Below are 18,990 nucleotides of genomic sequence, written 5' to 3' on the forward strand. Positions count from 1 at the left end.
TACGAGAGGCTGTTATTTCGTTAACTGCAGTTAAAAAGTAAAATAGGGCATTGAATTTTTCTGATTTTAGCAACGCTTTGTATAAATCTCAAAACGTGGAGTACAATTTAGTAAAATTTTCGAGCGAGGTAATTCATTCTTACTATAAAACAGTTCACTTTATTTTCGGTGTAGCGGTCTTGAAGATTTAAATTCTGACTCGATTAAGTGATGCTCGTCTGTGTGTCTGTATATATATTTTTGTGTGCAAAGTATAGCTGAAAGTTTAAGTCCCATTATTTTTGATTCGTGACACGCGTGAATCATGTGAGTCGTGAACAAAATCTGAAGCAACTCTCGTGAATGAGACTGAAACAAATATGTCGTTTCTTTAAAATCATGTTCACGAAAAACAACACGATTTAATTCTTACTCGTTTGTTAACTGAAATTAATTTAGCTGTCGAACTATATTCTATTCATGAATTTTGTTACCTTTGCTCACTCCCGGTTTGAAAATGTCCTAAGTCTCGTGAATTTGTCGTTAGTCACGTGAATTGTGCGTGAGTGTGAGTGAAATTTCACCCACGCGCACACCTCTACTTCAGGATCCAATAAGATAATTTTCATTGCTTTTATAGTAACACTTTCTTACTAGGAAATATACATCCCACACTGAAAAGAAAGCATACCCGATTCCAAAGATTTTGTCTTTACTTTAAAAAATTTGGTATTGATTCCGAGCCAAAGAAGCGGAGAATACAAGTAAGGATACTTTTAAGACACAATTCTCTTTTAAAATCGGGGTTTGTGCACTTGCTTCTAGGAAGCAAATTTTAATTTTTCGCTTTTTCAGCTTTTTTTCTTCATATGCTATCAAAGTCCTTTAAAAACAAGTTAACGACGACTTTATTTTCCAAATTAAGACTCGACTTCTAGTAGCAATTATGCTGTGTTTCAAGTAAAAAACGTCTTGAAAATAAAGTGTTGAAAAACATGTCCTATATTTGAAAGATTTTTTGCTTTGTAGTCAAGATGCAAAAAGACAAAAAATTTAAAGACAATTTCATTAAATTTAAAGATTTTTTCTAAATTATTTAAGTCAAGTTGACCTTAGCCCAAACATTTTTTCTTTCATGTTATGATATCCATTTTTAAATCAAATCACTTAATTATAAGGACAATACGACTTCATTGAAAAGTTTATCGACCTTTGGTCAAGGAAAAAAAACTTTATACTAGAGAAATGCGTCTTCTATGCTAAACAAAATTTGCATTCGTATTTTAAAGACATGAAATCTTTGACCTCACGACAATATTTTTTTCAGTGCACTTATGCAATATATTGATCTCTTCTAAGAGCACTTAAACAAAGAGATGGCAACAATGTATCTATGCGGTAACAAATACTATTCGCTAGCGTTATTCTTGTTTGCCTCTCGACCTCCCCTGTCTATGTGGTTGCCATGCATACTGTCATTTGACCATGTTATCGTAATTGAATTCTATCTATGCTGATGTTTACATAAACATCTACGTAAACGGATTTCAATGCGTTGCGGTTGGCTTGTTAAATTAACGTCGTTTTTTTTGTTGTTTCTTTCACCCAATACACAAACTTCCATTCAAAATAACTACAATCGTGGGCAAAGGAGATCCAGTTATAGTGTCCTGGGCCTAACTGTCCATCCAACACTATTGGCGGAAATCGAAATGAACAGACACGTGTATAAAATATTTCAAATAATGTCATTAGCATGAAATTCATTTGGCCATATAATTAATAAATTTCCATTAAACATTTTTTAATTTAATTTCGACAAAAAAAATCGATTTTAATTTAAAAGAGTACTTCTCATATTACACAATTGTGCGAGTGTGTGTGTGTGTGTGACCGGGTAGTTATTTGCGGTTATGGACAATGCTAAATATTTAATTACATGAACTAAAACTGGGGACCACAGATAACGACAGACTGGTTACGAATTAATTGCTTGCACTGAAATAACAAAAGAGATTTCAATAATATTTTGTAAAACAATGTGGCGGAAAAATGTCAATAAATTAATATTGCTTTGTTATAGCAAAACAATAGAGTTATAACTAAAAATAATTTTTGTGACAAAAACCAAAACAAAACAACTTAATTATAGATCTGAAATATTCATTGAAGGAGTAGGATAACTTCAAGAAGTAAGTTAACCCTCTAATGCCCAATCCCGCTTTTAGGCGGTCTTCGTTATGTCAGGAAGCCTTTAGTAAAACAAACCTTAAGACAACAAAATGGGCAAAATTAAAAGAAAACTTAGTTCATAGGACTATGCAGCATATACTGAATTTTACCGTGTAAATTTTTCTTGTTTAGTTTTCTTGTTTTTATGTCGTTAACATTGAATATTTAATCAGCTGGCAAAAATATTGGGTCATTAGAGTGTTAACTTTGAAATTAAAGTTTTAAATTGTATCGTTAAAATACCAAAACATGAACTGCCAAATCGAGAAATCAGCCTATATGGGCGGCTATACCAAAATATGAACTAATGTATACCATATTCGTTACACCTAACATACGGATAAAAGTTGCGGTGTCTAGAACCACAGGAAGTCAAATAAGAAGATTTGGCTATATGGGGACTATACCGACACATGGACTGATGCACACTATCTTCGACGCACTTGTTTACAGACCTCTAGATTTTGGATTTCGGGCAAATTAGATAAAGTTTTTGACCAAATTGTCTAAAGAAATAAAATTTTGACAAAATTGTCTATAGAAATAAACTTTGACAAAATTTCTATAAAAAAAAAAAATTTTGACAAAATTTTCTATGGAAATAAAATTTTGAACACAATTTTCTATGGAAATAAAATTTTCACAAAATTTGCTATAGAAATAAAAATTTTACATAATTTTCTATAGAAATAATATTTTGTCAAAAATGTTGTACACAAACAAAATTTTGACAAAATTTGCTATAGAAATAAAATTTTTTATAGAAATAAAATTTTGACAAAATTTTCTATAGGAATAAAAACTTGACAAAATTTTCTATAGAAATATTTTGTCAATTTTTTTTGAAATAGAAGTTTGACAATATTTTTTTTTTTTTTTTGAAATAGAATTTTGACATAATTTTCTACAGAAATAAAATTTTGTCAAAAAAATTTTTTTTTTATAGAATTTTGACAAAATTTTCTACAGAAATAAAATTTTGACAAAATTTTCTATAGAAATAAAATTTTGAATAAAATTTTCTATAGAAAAAGAAATAAAATGTTGACAACATTTTCTAAAGAAATAAAATGTTGACAATATTTTCTATAGAAATAAAATTTGACAAAATTATCTATAGCAAAAAAAAAAATTGACAAAATTTTCTATGGAAATAAAATTTTGAACAAAATTTTCTTTAGAAATAAAATTTTGAAAAAACATTTTCTTTAGAAATAGAATTTCGACAAATTTTGACAAAATTTTCTTCAGAAACAAATTTTTGACAAAATTTTCTATAGAAATAAAATTTTGAATAAAATTTTCTATAGAAAAAGAAATAAAATGTTGACAACATTTTCTAAAGAAATAAAATGTTGACAACATTTTCTAAAGAAATAAAATGTTGACAACATTTTCCATAGAAATAAAATTTGACAAAATTATCTATAGAAAAAAATACAAAATTTTCTATGGAAATAAAATTTTGAACAAAATTTTCTTTAGAAATAAAATTTTGACAAAATTTTCTTTAGCAATAGAATTTTGACATAATTTTCTACAGAAATAAAATTTTCTATAGAAATAAAAGAAAACAAAGAAAAAAAATCTATGGAAATAAAATGTTGAACAAATTTTTTTATAGAAATAAAATTTTGACAAAATTTGCTATAGAAATAAAATTTTCACAAAATTTTCTTTAGAAATAAAATTTTCACAAAATTTTCTTTAGAAAAAAAATTTAGTCAAATTTTTTTAAATAGAATTTGGGCAAAATTTTCTATAGAAATAAAATTTTGACAAAATTTTCTATAGCAATAACATTTTTACAAAATTATCTATAGAAATACAATTTTGACAAAATTTTCAAAAGAAATAAAATTGTGACAAAATTTTCTATAGAAATAAAATTTTGACAAAATTTTCTTAGAAATAAAATTTTGACAAAATTTTCTATAGAAATAAAATTTTGACACAATTTTCTATAGAAATAAAATTTTTCATTTTGTTTTTTATAGTTGGTTTGTACTGCAATCATATTTGTTGTTTTGATCTCAGCTTTAAACCATTGCGTTGAATTTGACAAAATTTTCTACAGACATAAAATTTTCACAACATTTTATATAGAAATACAATTTTGACATAAGTTTTTATAGAAATAAAATGTTCACAAAATTTTCTATAGAAATAAAATTTTAACAAAATGTTCTATAGAATTAAAATGTTGACAAAATTTTCGATACAAATAAAATTTTGACGAAATTTTCTACAAAATAAAATTTTGACAAAATTTTCTACAGAAATAAAATTTTGACAACATTTTATATAGAAATAAAATTTCTATAAAATTTTCTATAAAAATATAATTTTGACAAAATATTAATTGGAAATAAAATTTTGTCAAAATTTTCAATAGAAATGTAGTTTTGACAAATTTGTCTACAAATTAAATATCCTTAAACATTTTAGCTAATGTATTGTAGAAGTAGTAATTTTCCCTCGTTGGTGCAAGCTAAATCGGTGAAACATTTACAATTCGAGGGATGGTTGTACACCCAAAAAATTGTCGTTAATAGGAGAAATCATTATATATATTATTGCATTGAGATGTTGCCCTAACGACGGCGGCCTGCAGATAAAGCAACTGTCTGACTGTGAATTGTGAATTGAAAAAAAAAAAACAAGTAAGGAAAGTCTAAAGACGGACGGGGCTGACTATATCATACCCTTTGTAAATTCACATTTTCGATACTATATCAAATCCGTCAAATATGTTGGATGTTATATATAAAGGTTTTTATCCTAAATACATACATTGAAATCTGACTCCATCTGAACAAAATTTATAATCTATAGACTTAAAATTTAAGTCGGCTAATGTCCTGGGATGGTACACTATGTTAGTAAAAAATATGGGAAACATTTTAATCTGAACCAATTTTGAGGCAACTTCGCAAACAATGTATTTATTATTTATCGGTCGATACACTCAAAAAAAGTGAACTCTCTATTTCACTAAAGCCAAATTAACTTTATTTTAGTTCATGGAATTATTAAAAGTTTCCTTTACGCTAATAATTTTTTTCGCACGCTAGTTAAATTAACTAAAACACTGAAAAAAATTATACACAAATTAAGCATAAAGATTTTCTAAGTTCGTATTTCTCGCAAAATAGTTCATTATTTCTTTAAATTTCTAAATTTGTGTAAGTTGTGATATCGGCGTGATGTCAGCGTTTGTGGTACTGTTTAGTTAAAAATTTCTAAAAGTATTCAACATTTTCTAAAATTAACCAAAAGATTTCTTCCTGGTGGGTTCACTTTTTTTTCAGTGTAGATATGTAGTAGATATAAGGGAAAATTTGAGTCACTTTTAGAAGTTTTCGACTTAGCAGTGGCGATTTTATAAGGAAAATGTGGGTATTTTGGCCATTTTTGCCCAAATCGGAAAAACATATATATGGAAGCTATATAGAAATCTGAACCGATTTCAACCAAATTTGACATGCATACATGCATACTACTCCCTGTGCAAAATTTCACGTAAATCGGACTACAACTTTGACCTCTGTGGTCATATGACGGAAAATCGGGCGAAAGATATATATGGGAGCCATATCTAAATCTGCACCGATTTAAATAAAATTTAGCACACTTGACTACACTACTAATTGTACTCTCAGTGCAGATTTCCACCAAATTGGGATAAAACTCTGGCTTCTGGGGCCATATAAGTCTATATCGGGCGAAAGATATATATATATATATATATATATATATATATATATATATATATATATATATATATATATCTCAATCTGAAACGATTTCAATCAAATTTGCCACACCTGACTATAGTACTTATTGTTCTTCTGGTGCAAAATTTCATGCAATCAGGGTAAAACTCTGGATTCTAGGTCCATATAAGTGCGTATCGGGCGAAAGCTATATATGGGAGCTATATCTAAATCTGATCCGATTTCTTCCAAAATCAATAAACTGCGACTTAGACTTTGATCATAAAAATGTGTGCACAGACAGACGGACATGGCTAGATCGACTCAGGGACCCACCCTGAGCATTATTGCCAAAGGCACCATGTGTCTATCTCGTCTCCTTCTGGGTGTTGCAAACATATGCACTACCTTATAATACCCTGTTCCACAGTGTGGCGCACGGTATAATTATGCTTCTTAATTGGCAGTCGGCATCGAGATCAGTTTCCTCTTTCACTTCAATGCTGGATTTTCGATAATTTTGTTAAAGTCTATTAATAATTTTGGTCAATATCAATCAATGAATCGATTCATTGGTCGAATTTGAAGATTCAAAGAATAAAGTTGCTAAAAAAATATTCAAATAATGGTATATTAGTCTTAATGTCGACTGTCTCAACGTTTGTATCCCTGCTCAAAAACTTCTACATAAGTAACATATAGTCTGGTATCTGTTGCGGTATGCTAAAAAGCTTAAAATATTTTAATGATGCAAAGGGTCTTTATATATCACCTAACTAATAATTTTATCTTCTTTCTTATCCAATTAATGAAAATTTTCTCTCTTTTTTATCCTCCTCGCTCTTTCATAACAGGTGACGTCCGATGGACTGTTGTAACATCAGACATTTCGAATGCCGAAGAGAATCGTGAAAATTTAATATTTTGTGAATTTCAACCAGCCAAGTGGTATCAACTTCGCATCTCAGCCACCAATGATGCTGGCAAAACTATGGAACACTATCATTTTGCCACAACCAATATTGATGGTGTCACAATACCACCACCTCCGGTATTCCCCTCAGAGAATGACTTGATGAATAATCTGATCAATGCAACAAATCCTACAAATGGTGATTGGTTGTCGACATTCATTGTCATTGTGATTATCAGTGTGGCCATCATAACAATGTAAGTGCAATTTTATTTGAAGATATTGAGAATGACAATCTGTTGAGAGTGGAGAGTTAAAGGCAAAGAAGAGAAGAGATGGGGAAATTTAAATACAAGAAAGTTTTAAATTTGAATTGTGTTCAAAATACAGTCATTTTTAAAACTTATTTGATTCTTTTAGAGATAGAATCAATCAATTGGAAGAGTGTATTCATTCCTATTCTTTAAGAAACTGAAGCGCAAAATTTCTTTTATTTTTTTTTTTCAATTTTATTGTTCAAAAACTTAAATTGTCTTGGCATTTTTGAAAGGAAGTGTGGCACTAACAAATACCGTTAGTGCCACACTTCCTTCCCAAAATGCGTCAGGTTCAAAAGTACAAAGAATTGAGATCTCGAGATTTTTAAATTTTAATTTCTACCATTGTGAGGTAAAAATTAAAATTTTAAATTTCAATTTAATTGGAAAAATTGAAATTTGTTTCTGTGTACTACAAAACAAAAAAATTACATGATGTTCCCCATCTTTAACATTTCTTTACTTTTATGTCATTTTCCTCCATGACCATAAAAGTTTTGATGGTAATCATGTTCTTGTGCCACTATGCTCGCCTTCATGAGTTATAGAGGTTGATTTTTTCTATAGAAATAAAATTGTGACAAAATTTTCTACAGAAATAAAATTTTTTAAACAATTTTCTATAGAAATAAAATACTGACAAAATTCACTATAGAAATAAAATATTGACAAAATTTTCTATAGAAATAAAATTCTGACAAAAATGTCTATAGAAATAACATTTTGACAAAATTTTCTATAGGAATAATATGTTGACAAAATGTTCTATCGAAATACAATTTTGACAAAATTTTCCATAGAAATAAAATTTTGCCAAAACATACACCTAGATTCAGAAAAATTTGTGAAATTTCTATTTCAAACGATTGACCAAATATTCTGTGAAATACAATTTTGACAAAATTTTCTATGAAACTAAATTTTTACAAAATTTTCTGTAAAAATAAAATATTGACAAAATTTGCTATAGAAATAAAATGTTGCGAAAATTTTCTGTAGAAATTTTTTCTGTAGTTTGACAAAATTTTCTATAGAAATACAATTTTGACAATATTTTCTATAGAAATACAAGTTTGACAAAATTTTCTATACAAATATAATTTTGACAAAATTGTCTACAAAACTAAAATTTTGACAAAATTGTCTATGAAACTAAAATTTTGGACAAAATTGTCTATGAAACTAAAATTTTAACAAAATTTTCTATAGAAATAAAATGTTGACATAATTTTCTATGAAACTAAAATTTTTAAAAGATTTTCTGTAGAAATAAAATTTTGAAAAAATTTGCTATAGAAATACAATTTTGACAAAATTTTCTATAGAAATAAAATGTTGACAAAATTTTCTATAGAAATAAAATGTTGACAAAACTTTCTATAAAACTAAAATTTTGACAATTTTCTGTAGAAATAAAATTTTGACAAAACTTTCTATAGAAATAAAATTTTCTATAGGAATAAAATTTCTTATACAAATAAAATTTTGACAAAATTTTCTATACACATAAAATTTTGAGGAAATTTTCTGTAGGAATCTATAGAAATAAAATTTTGACAAAATTTTCTATAGAAATAAAATTTTGAAAAAAATTTCTATAGAAATAAAATTTTGAAAAAAATTTACTATAGAAATAAAATGTTGACAAAATTTTCTATGCAACTAAAATGTTGACAAAATTTTATATAGAAATAAAATTTTCTATAGAAATACAATTTTGACAAAATTTTCTATAGAAATAAAATGTTGACAAAACTTTCTATGAAACTTAAATTTTGACAAAATTTTCTGTAGAAATAAAAGTCTGACAAAATTTTCTATAGAAATACAATTTTGACAAAATTTTCTATAGAAATAAAATTTTGACACAATTTTCTCTAGATTTGACACAATTTTCTATAAAAATACAAATTTGACAAAATTTTCTATGAAACTAAAATTTTTACAAGATTTTCTGTAGAAATAAAAGTTTGCCAAATTTTCTGCAGAAGTAAAAGTTTGAAAAAATTTTCTATTGAAATACAATTTTGACAAAATTTTCTATTGAAATACAATTTTGACAAAATTTTCTATAGAAATAAAATTTTGACAAAATTTTCTATAGATATAAAATTTTGACAAAATTTTCAATAGAAATAAAATTTTGACAAAATTTTATATAGAAATAAAATTTTGACAAAATTTTATATAGAAATAAAATTTTGACAAAATTTTCTATAGAAATAAAATTTTAGCAAAACAATTACCTGTAAGATTTAGAAAAATGTGAGAAATTTTTATTTCAATCGATTGACAAAATCCTCTTTAGAAATACAATTTTGACAAAATTTTCTATAGAAATAAAAATTTGACAAAATTTTCTATGAAACTAAAATTTTGACAAAATTTTCTGTAGAAATAAAAGTTGAACAATTTTGATATAGAAATACAATTTCGACAAAATTTTCTAAAGAAATGACATTTTGACAAAATTTTCTACAGAAATAAAATTTTTTCAAAATTTTCTACAGAAATAAAATTCTGACAATATTTTCTATAAAATAGAAATAAAAATTTTTTCTATGAAACTAAAATTTTTACAAAATTTTCTGTAGAAATAAAAGTTTAAAAAAATTTTCTATAGAAATACAATTTTGACAAAAATTTTCTATAGAAATAAAACTTTGACAAAATTTTCAATAGAAATAAAATTTTTGCACAATTTTCTATAGAAATACAATTTTGACAAAATTTTCTATAGAAATAAAATTTTGACAAAATTTTCTGTAGAAGTAAAATAAGATTTAGAAAAATGTGAGAAATTTTTATTCCAATCGATTGACAAAATTTTCTATAGAAATAAAATTTTGACAGAATTTTCTATAGAAAAAAATTTTGACAAAACTTTCCATAAAAAAAAGATTTTGATAAAATTTTCTATGAAACTAAAATTTATAAAAGTTTTGTGTAGATATAAAATTTTCACAAAAGTTTCTATAGAAATAAAATATTGACAAAATTTTCTATAGAAATAAAATTTTGCTATAGAAAAAAAATGTTCACAAAAATTGCTTAAGAAATAAAATTTTTATAAAATTTTCTATAGAAATAAAATGTTGGCAAAACAAACACCTATAAGATTCAAAAAAATGTGTGAAATTTTTATTTCAGTCGATAGTATGGCCCATAAAATGTAATGTTTAATAATTGTTCCATACAAATGTTGACCATGACAGTGCCTCCAATGGCCCATCCGCTTAGTCCATAATCTTTGCAACATTTTCCCCGGTAGATCATTACTTTTGTTGAAAACAATGTAAATTCCATTCAATTTTCTTAAAGTGATTTCTAGAGAAAAGACTAAAGTGTTGCTGCCATTTTAGTTACTGACATTGAAGAAAGCAACTTCTAATTAATCTTCGTTCATTCGTTGTTGGTGTTTTTCTGTTGCCCTGCCTATATTAACTGACAGCAATAAAATACAATGCCATTATGCCAAAGATGAACGGATGAATTAACTTCTGTGTGACCCGTAATTAGTCTTCTTACTTAGTTCATCTTGACCGGAGTAGTCTTGGCATAGCGTATCGTAGTTTTTCTTTTTTGTTGTATTTTTCTTTACTTCTTCTTTGCCTAAAGATATCCTTTTCTCCAGCGAAAAAAAAAGGAAACTCATCTAATTCTCACGTTTTAATTATGTGCCACATTTAACCATTTTTCCATTTTTTTCTCTTTTCAATGTTTTACGCTCGTTTTTGTGGTAATGTTATTTCATGTATTCTAAAATGTCCTTATGGCCGCCATCTACTATCTGCTTTGCTTCTACGGGTGTTGGTTTGTGTATGCCGGTGATGATGATGTACGTGTACGTGTACGATGACCGACTTGCCTTTGGACTTAACTACTCAGAGCTTTAACCATAAAACATCGTCGGACTTTATGTGGCCCATTGGCAGAGGGCTATGAATCCCGCACATTACCGGGTGAATATAAAGAAGACCATGACAATCGCCGCAATCAGCAGGTGTATAGTGCCTCACCCGTTAAAACAGTGGACAAAGGAAATGAATCAGGTGAGTTGACCTAAGCTAAGTGGCATTGAGCAAAGTGAAATTAAACTGACTTGGGAGGTTGGGGCTTTCGACATGGCGACGATTGATGTTGTAAATGCGCCAGAGAATGTAGATTAAAATTCCGCATAACTCATTACGAAACTTTATCTCTTTTGGTTTTTGTTATTGCGGGTGAAGTTCATGAATGGCAACATTTTCAATTGTAAGAAATGAATTCTAAAGTTGTACAATAGTGACCTAAATCCAATGTTTTCATGGATTTGGAAAATCCATGATAAATGGAATGGAAACTTTAATTGTTAATTTGTGAAACGAAAATATTACGGAGTAAATTGGCAACACAATAACTGCCAGTGTGAATATTGGTATGAATTAAATGCGAACCATTTTTTATTCAAAAATACGATGATATTTTCAGCTAAGATAGAAAACATTTGTCAATAGTTGATCCAAAGAAATTAATTTTGATTTATTGAAAACAAAACCAAAAAATTATTTGAATTAACATCGTACTAGGTATCTATTTTAAGCATAGCCGCAATCTTGAAATTGCCAGTGGGTTGTTGTCAACCATCCAAGTGTCTATAACCAAAAAGTTTATTTGGAGCCAAATATGCAGATCCTTAATATTGTGTAAATAACCTAAAATTTTGAAAAAATTCTCCATAATATTTTTATGGAGAATTTTTTCAAAATTTTAGGTTATTTACACAATATTTTGATAAAATTTTCCATAAAAATTAAAAACGTTTGACAAAATTTTTCATAGAAATAAAATTTAAAAAAAAAAATCTATAATAACAACGTTGTAAAAAATTTCTATCGAAGTAAAATTTTGAAAAAAATTTCCATAGAAATAAATTATTGAAAAAAATCTATTGAAATAAAATATAGAAATAAAATTTTGATAAAAATTTTTTAAAGAAATAAAATGTTAACAAAATTTTTCCAAAGAAATAAAATTTCCAAAAAATTTTCTATCAAAATAAAATTTTGACAAAATTTTCTATGGAACCAACATTTTGACAAAATTTTCTATGGAACCAAAATTTTGACACAATTTTCTATGGAAACAAAATTTTGAAAAAAATTTCTTTGGAAAAAAACTTTGACAAATTTTCTATGGAAACAAAATTTTGACAAAATTTTTTATGGAATCAAAATTTTGACAAACTTTTCTATGGAAACAAAATTTTGGCAAAATATTCCATAGAAATAAAATAATGACACAATTTTCTATTGAAATAAAACTTTGACAAAATTTTCCGTAAAAAAAAATTTTGAGAAAATTTTCCATAGAAATAAAATTGTGACAAAAGTTTATATAGAAATAAAATTTTGACAAAATGTTCTATAGAAATAACATTTTGATAATAGAAAATAAATTTCCAAAAAAATTTCTATCAAAATAAAATTTTGACAAAATTTCTTATGGAACCAAAATTTTGACAAAATTTTCTTTTGGAAAAAAAACGTTGACAAAATTTTCTATGGAATCAAAATTTTGACAAAATTTTCTATGGAAACAAAATTTTCGCAAAATATACCATAGAAATAAAATGTTGACACAATTTTCCCTTGAAATAAAACATTGACAAAATTTTCCGTAAAAACAAAATTTTGAGAAAATTTTCCACAGAAATAAAATTGTGACAAAAGTTTCTATAGAAGTTAAATTTTGACAAAGTATTCTATAAAAATAAAATTTTGACAAAATCTTGTATAAAAATAAAATTTTGACAAAATTATCTATAGAAATAAAATTTTGATAAAAAATATCCAAAGAAATAAAATTTTATCAAAATTTTTCCATAGAAATAAAATTTTCTGTCAAAATTAAATTTTGACAAAATTTTCTGTATAAATAAAATTTTGACAAAATTTTCTATGGAAACAAAATTTTCTTTTGGAAAAAATGTTGACAAAAATTTCTATGGAAACAAAATTTTGACAAAATTTTCTATGGAATCAAAACATTATTGTTGTTTTTGATCTCAGCTTAAAGCCATGCATTGACTAAACTACAAGTGTAGCTTAACCAACAGAGGAAAAGTATGCTTGTCAAATTTATTTGGGCAAAGCCCTATAGACTGCAAGATGGTTGGATGGTCGGAATTACCACATTCCTCAGCATCCTCTACTTGCAGCAAAACTATCAACCAATTATCAGAATAAATTCGGGTAATTCACTCAACCCAAAGTGAACTACACTTTAACCTCCCGAAAAAGGGTTTGATAGTCGGCTACTGCCTAAACAAATTTGCAAGCATATCTCTTTTCCTTTGCCAAACTCAAATCATCGATTTGAATGTATATGGCTGGGTTTGTTTTTGAGCGTGCTTCCTCTATCTTCATTTGCTTTTTGACAAAATTTTCTATGGAATCAAAATTTTGACAAAATTTTCTATGGAATCAATATTTCTACAAAATTATCTATAGCAATAAAATTTTGATAAAAAATAAATTAAATTTCAACAAAATTTTTCTATAAAATTAAAATTTCCAAAAAATTTTCTATGAAAATAAAATTTTCACAAAATTTTTTATGGGAACAACATTTTCTATGGAAACAAAATTTTCTTTGGAAAAAATTTTTTTCCAAAATTTTGAAAAAAAATTCTATAGAAATAAAATATTGAAAAAGTTTTCTATAGACATTTTTCCAAAAGTTTTCCATACAATATAAAATGTTGATACAATTTTCCTTCGAAATAAAACTTTGACAAAATTTTTCGTAGAAATAAAATGTTGACAAAATTTTCCAAAGAAATAAAATTGTGACAAAAGTTTCTACAGAAATAAAATTATGACAAAATGATCTATAAAAGTGTCAATATCTTCTATTGAAATAAAATATTGATAAAAAATTCCTTAAGAAATAAAATTTCAACAAAATTTTTCTATAAAATTAAAATTTCCAAAAAATTTTCTATCAAAATAAAATTTTCACAAAATTTTTTATGGGAACAAAATTTTCTATGGAAACAAAATTTTTGCAAAATTTTCTATAGAAACAAAATTTTTGCAAAATTTTCTATAGAAACAAAATTTTGAAAAAATTTTATATAGAAATAAAATCTTGAAAAAATTTCTATAGAAATAAAATATTAAAAAAAGATGTCTATTGAAATAAAATTTTGACAATGTTTTCCATACAAACTAAAATGTTGACACAATTTTCCTTCGAAATAAAGCTTTGATAAAATTTTTCGTAGAAATAAAATGTTGACAAAATTTCCCAAAGAAATAAAATTGTGACAAAAGTTTTTTTTAGAAATAAAATTTCGACAAAATGTTCTATAAAAAAAGTGACAAAATCTTCTATTGAAATAAAAAAAAAAACCGCGTTAAGAAATAAAATTTCAACAAAATTTTTCTATAGAAATGAAATTTCCACAACATTTCCTATCAAAATAAAATTTTCACAATATTTTTCTATGGTAACAAAATTTGCTATAGAAATAAAACTTCGAAAAAATTTTGATATAATTTTCTATGGAAATAAATTTTTCTACAAAATTTTATAAGCAATAAAATTTTGAGAAAATTTTCTGTAGCAATAAAATTTTGAGAAAATTTTCAATAAAAATACAATTTTTACAAAATTTTCTATAGATGTTAAATTTAAAAAAATAAATAATTACATTTAATAAGAGGACGTTTTTTATTTTTATATTTATCAAACAAATATCGCCAAAATATTCCCAATTAAAAAGTTGAGTGAATCTGGAAATATTTTCATCTGGAAACATTTTCAAGATTTAATTTGTAATTAACTTCGGAAGAGTATTGTAATACTAGGAAAATATTTGACCAAAATGAGTGCCAAATTTTGAATAATGTTTTCGGAAAACACTGCTATCAAATATAAGCCAAAAATGTTAGCTGTTGCGGCTGCGGTGACGAATTCTTTTTTGATTTCTATCAAATATTTACCTAGTATGACCGTACCGTAAGTCAGTTACAAAATGATGAAAATAGTTGGGATTTGTATTTTAAGAATTAATTGAGTGTGGTAATCAACTTGGATTAAATTTTTAATTGAATCAATTTAAAAATTAATTGATGTTTGCTAATAAAATCAATTAATTTTGTATGCCCAACTAAACCTATGATTGTTAGTTTCGTTTTCATGATTGAAGACGTTTTAAATTAAAACAAAAAAAAATATTTGAATCAATTAATTTTGTTATTGAATGAGAAAAAAAAACTAATTTCTGTGCCCACTTTTTCTCACCTAATTGTAAATTCCGGCACAAGGTTGAAATCACAACTTTCTAGGAGAATTTTTTGCTTAGTTGCAATTGTCGGTTGTTACATATGCAAACGTAGCTATGACGTTTTAATTATATCCAATGTATCTGTGGTGTAAAGTAAATCAACCGTGTATATTATATCCGGCACACAACCATAACATTACGTTATTTCTTCTTTGTGGTCCACTCGTGGGAAAGTTCATCCAATCAAATGAAGACATGTTTTGCAACGGAAACCAATCACATATTGATTGTCAGACATTAATGATTTTTAATAAACTTCAATCACTGTACGAGGCAAAATGTTAGATAGAAACCACAATCACACACATTCGCAAACACATACACTCGAACGTATTGATGTCCATGGACTCATTCACACTTATGAACTTATATGAATAAATCACACTGAAATCCATTCCTCTTATACTGAGTTCGGGGAGAGAGAGAAAGAAAGAGATGATGTATAAGCACATTCAATATGCATGATAAGTTGCAACTCTTATTATACTCTACACTATTTCCAAGAGAGAGGATATATAAAATGAGCCATAGGTTTGGAGAACTCATAAGAAAATGAGCTTAGCCCAGTATGGTTTGCAGAGACTGTTGACGATCAATTTTAGGTTTCATCTGTTTATACCCTGCGCCACACTGTGGAACAGGGTATTATAAGTTAGTGCATATGTTTGTAACACCCAGAAGGAGACGAGATAGACACATGGTGTCTTTGGCAATAATGCTCAGGGTGGGTCCCTGAGTCGATATAACCATGTCCGTCTGTCCGTCCGTCCGTCCGTCTGTCTATGAACACATTTTTGTGATCAAAGTCTAGGTCGCAATTTAAGTCCAATCGCCTTCAAATTTGGCACATGTTCCTAATTTGGGTCAGAATAGAACCCTATTGATTTTGGAAGGTTCAGATTTAGATATAGCTCCCATATATATCTTTCGCCCGATATGCACTAATATAGACCCAGCAGCCAGAGTTTTATACCGGTTTGCTTGAAATTTTGTACAAACATAACACTTAGTCAAGTGTGCAAAATTTGATTGAAATCGGTTCAGATTTAGATATAGCTCCCATATATATCTTTCGCCCGATATGGACTTATATGGCCCCAGAAGCCAGATTTTTGGCCGAATTTGGTTGAAATTTTGCACTAGGAGTACAATTAGTAGTATAGTCAAGTGTGCAAAATTTGATTGAAATCGGTTCAGATTTAGATATAGCTCCCATATATATCTTTCGCCCGATATGGACTAATATGGTCATAAAAGCCAGAGTTTTCGCCCAATTTGGTTGAAATTTTGCACAGGGAGTAGATTTAGCATTGTAGCTATGCGTGCCAAATTTGGTTGAAATCGATTCAGATTTAGATATAGCTCCCATATATATATTTCGCCCGATATGGACTAATATGGTCCTAGAAGCCAGAGTTTTGGCTCAATTTGTTTGAAATTTTGCACTAGGAGTACAATTAGTAGTGCAGTTAAGTGTGCAAAATTTGATTGAAATCGGTTCTGATTGAGATATAGCTCCCATATATATCTTTCGCCCGATATGGACTAATATGGTTCTAATAGCCAGAGTTTTCGCCCAATTTGGTTGAAATTTTGCACAGGGAGTAGATTTAGCATTGTAGCTATGCGTGCCAAATTTGATTGAAATCGGTTCAGATTTATATATAGCTCCCATATATAGATTTCGCCCGATTTACACTCATATGACCACAGAGGCCAATTTTTTACTCCGATTTAGTTGAAATTTTGCACAGGGAGTAGAATTAGCATTGTAGCAATGCGTGACCAATTTGGTTGAAATCGGTCCAGATTTAGATATAGCTCCCATATATATCTTTCGCCCAATATGGACTAATACGTTCCCAGAAGCCAGAGTTTTACCCCGATTTGGTTGAAATTTTGCACTAGGAGTACAATTAGTAGTGTAGTCAAGTGTGCCAAATTTTATTGAAATCGGTTCCGTTTAGATATAACTCCAATATATATGTTTTTCTGATTTCGACAAAAATGGTCAAAATACCAACATTTTCCTTGTAAAACCGCCACTGCTTAGTTGAAAAGTTGTAAAAATTACTATAATTTTCCTAAACTTCTAATACATATATATATTGAGCGATAAATCATAAATAAACTTTTGCGAAGTTTCCTTAAAATTGCTTCAGATTTAAATGTTTCCCAATTTTTTTTTTTACTAACATTGTGTTCCACCCTAGTGCATTAGCCGACTTACATTTTGAGTCTATAGATTTTGTAGAAGTCTATCAAATTCTGTCCAGATCGAGTGATATTTAAATGTATGTATTTGGGACAAACCTTGATATATAGCCCCCAACACATTTGACGGATGTTATATGGTATCGAAAATTTAGATCTACAAAGTGGTGCAGGGTATAATATAGTCGGGCCCGCCCGACTTTAGACTTTCCTTACTTGTTTTGTGTTAGCTTAGGTTTGTATCACGACTTTTTATACCACACAATTATATATCAGGCGAAGCAACAGGAAATCTATTATATTCCCAATACAAGGTGGCTAATATGTTTTGCAACCAACTCCAGGTTGCTGTTATTTATAAATCGCTTTTCTGACAGCTGACAAATTTCATTTTATTGTTTACAAGCTCACAAAACCATCTTGATCTATTGCATTCGGAAATAAAGTTATTCGTAAAATGTAGATGTAAATCCACACAGCAGTGGTAGAAAACTTGTTCGTGAGCTGATCATTTCGCGAAAACGAGTTCAAGAAATATTGAAAAATCAGCTTGTACTAAAGTCATAGATTATTTTTGTTTTAGTTGCATCCTGATATTTCAGGCTTTCTTATGGTGATTTCGATTGAAATAAAAAGTGTAAAATTTATGAAAAATTTTGCAAATGTAAACAACGGCCCTGTGGCTTTTGAGTTCAGGATGCGTGGCAGCATTATTAATTAGCAACCTTTTTAGTATGGTATAAGGACAATTAGGGAGGGAGAAGTGTAACCAAAGATTTATATCTGCATCGAAACGAAATCGTCTTTAAAATATTCACCCCATTGTTATACTACAGTGGTGAACTTCTCCACTATCACTGAGTTCTGCTTGGTTCTATGTCAATGCAATAGACGACTCCGTACGGCGTTCCACGTTGCCGTGAAGAAAAGTTTTGAACATTCAGAAATTTCATCAACATTACTGAGATGGGATGGGAGCCATCGCGGTGCAATGGTTAGAATTCCCGCCGTGCATACAAAGGATCATGAGTTCAATCCCAGTGTCGACCACTGCACAATGACCTCCATTAACTCCAGATCCGTTAGTCTTTTTCTCCTTGGGTATTTTGGAGACTACGATTGGCACTAAAAGAAGGTTTTTCTGTCCGTTTGGCTGAGTTAGTTTTTTGATCGCGCTACAAAGACGCTATTTTTTATAGATTTTCTTCAATGAGAAAACGAAAGCCAGATGGTTGAACATTTGAATATTGTTTACGTGACAGTCAAACCCATATAAACGGTGATACG

The 18,990-nt window shown here is 27.9% G+C and overlaps 1 protein-coding gene across 1 annotated transcript in view; it reads left to right on the forward strand.

Moving 5' to 3' along the window:
• Positions 1–18,990, forward strand: part of Dscam3 (Down syndrome cell adhesion molecule 3) — a 317,456-nt gene that overhangs the window by 284,450 nt on the left and 14,016 nt on the right. The window contains exons 27-28 of the mRNA XM_075299301.1: positions 6,782–7,097; positions 11,046–11,209. Of these exons, the coding sequence (XP_075155416.1) occupies positions 6,782–7,097; positions 11,046–11,209 (480 nt within the window). The remainder of the gene's footprint in view (positions 1–6,781; positions 7,098–11,045; positions 11,210–18,990) is intronic.

This window comes from Haematobia irritans, chromosome 1 (genome assembly GCF_050003625.1).
Source record: "Haematobia irritans isolate KBUSLIRL chromosome 1, ASM5000362v1, whole genome shotgun sequence".
Lineage (NCBI taxonomy): Eukaryota > Metazoa > Arthropoda > Insecta > Diptera > Muscidae > Haematobia > Haematobia irritans.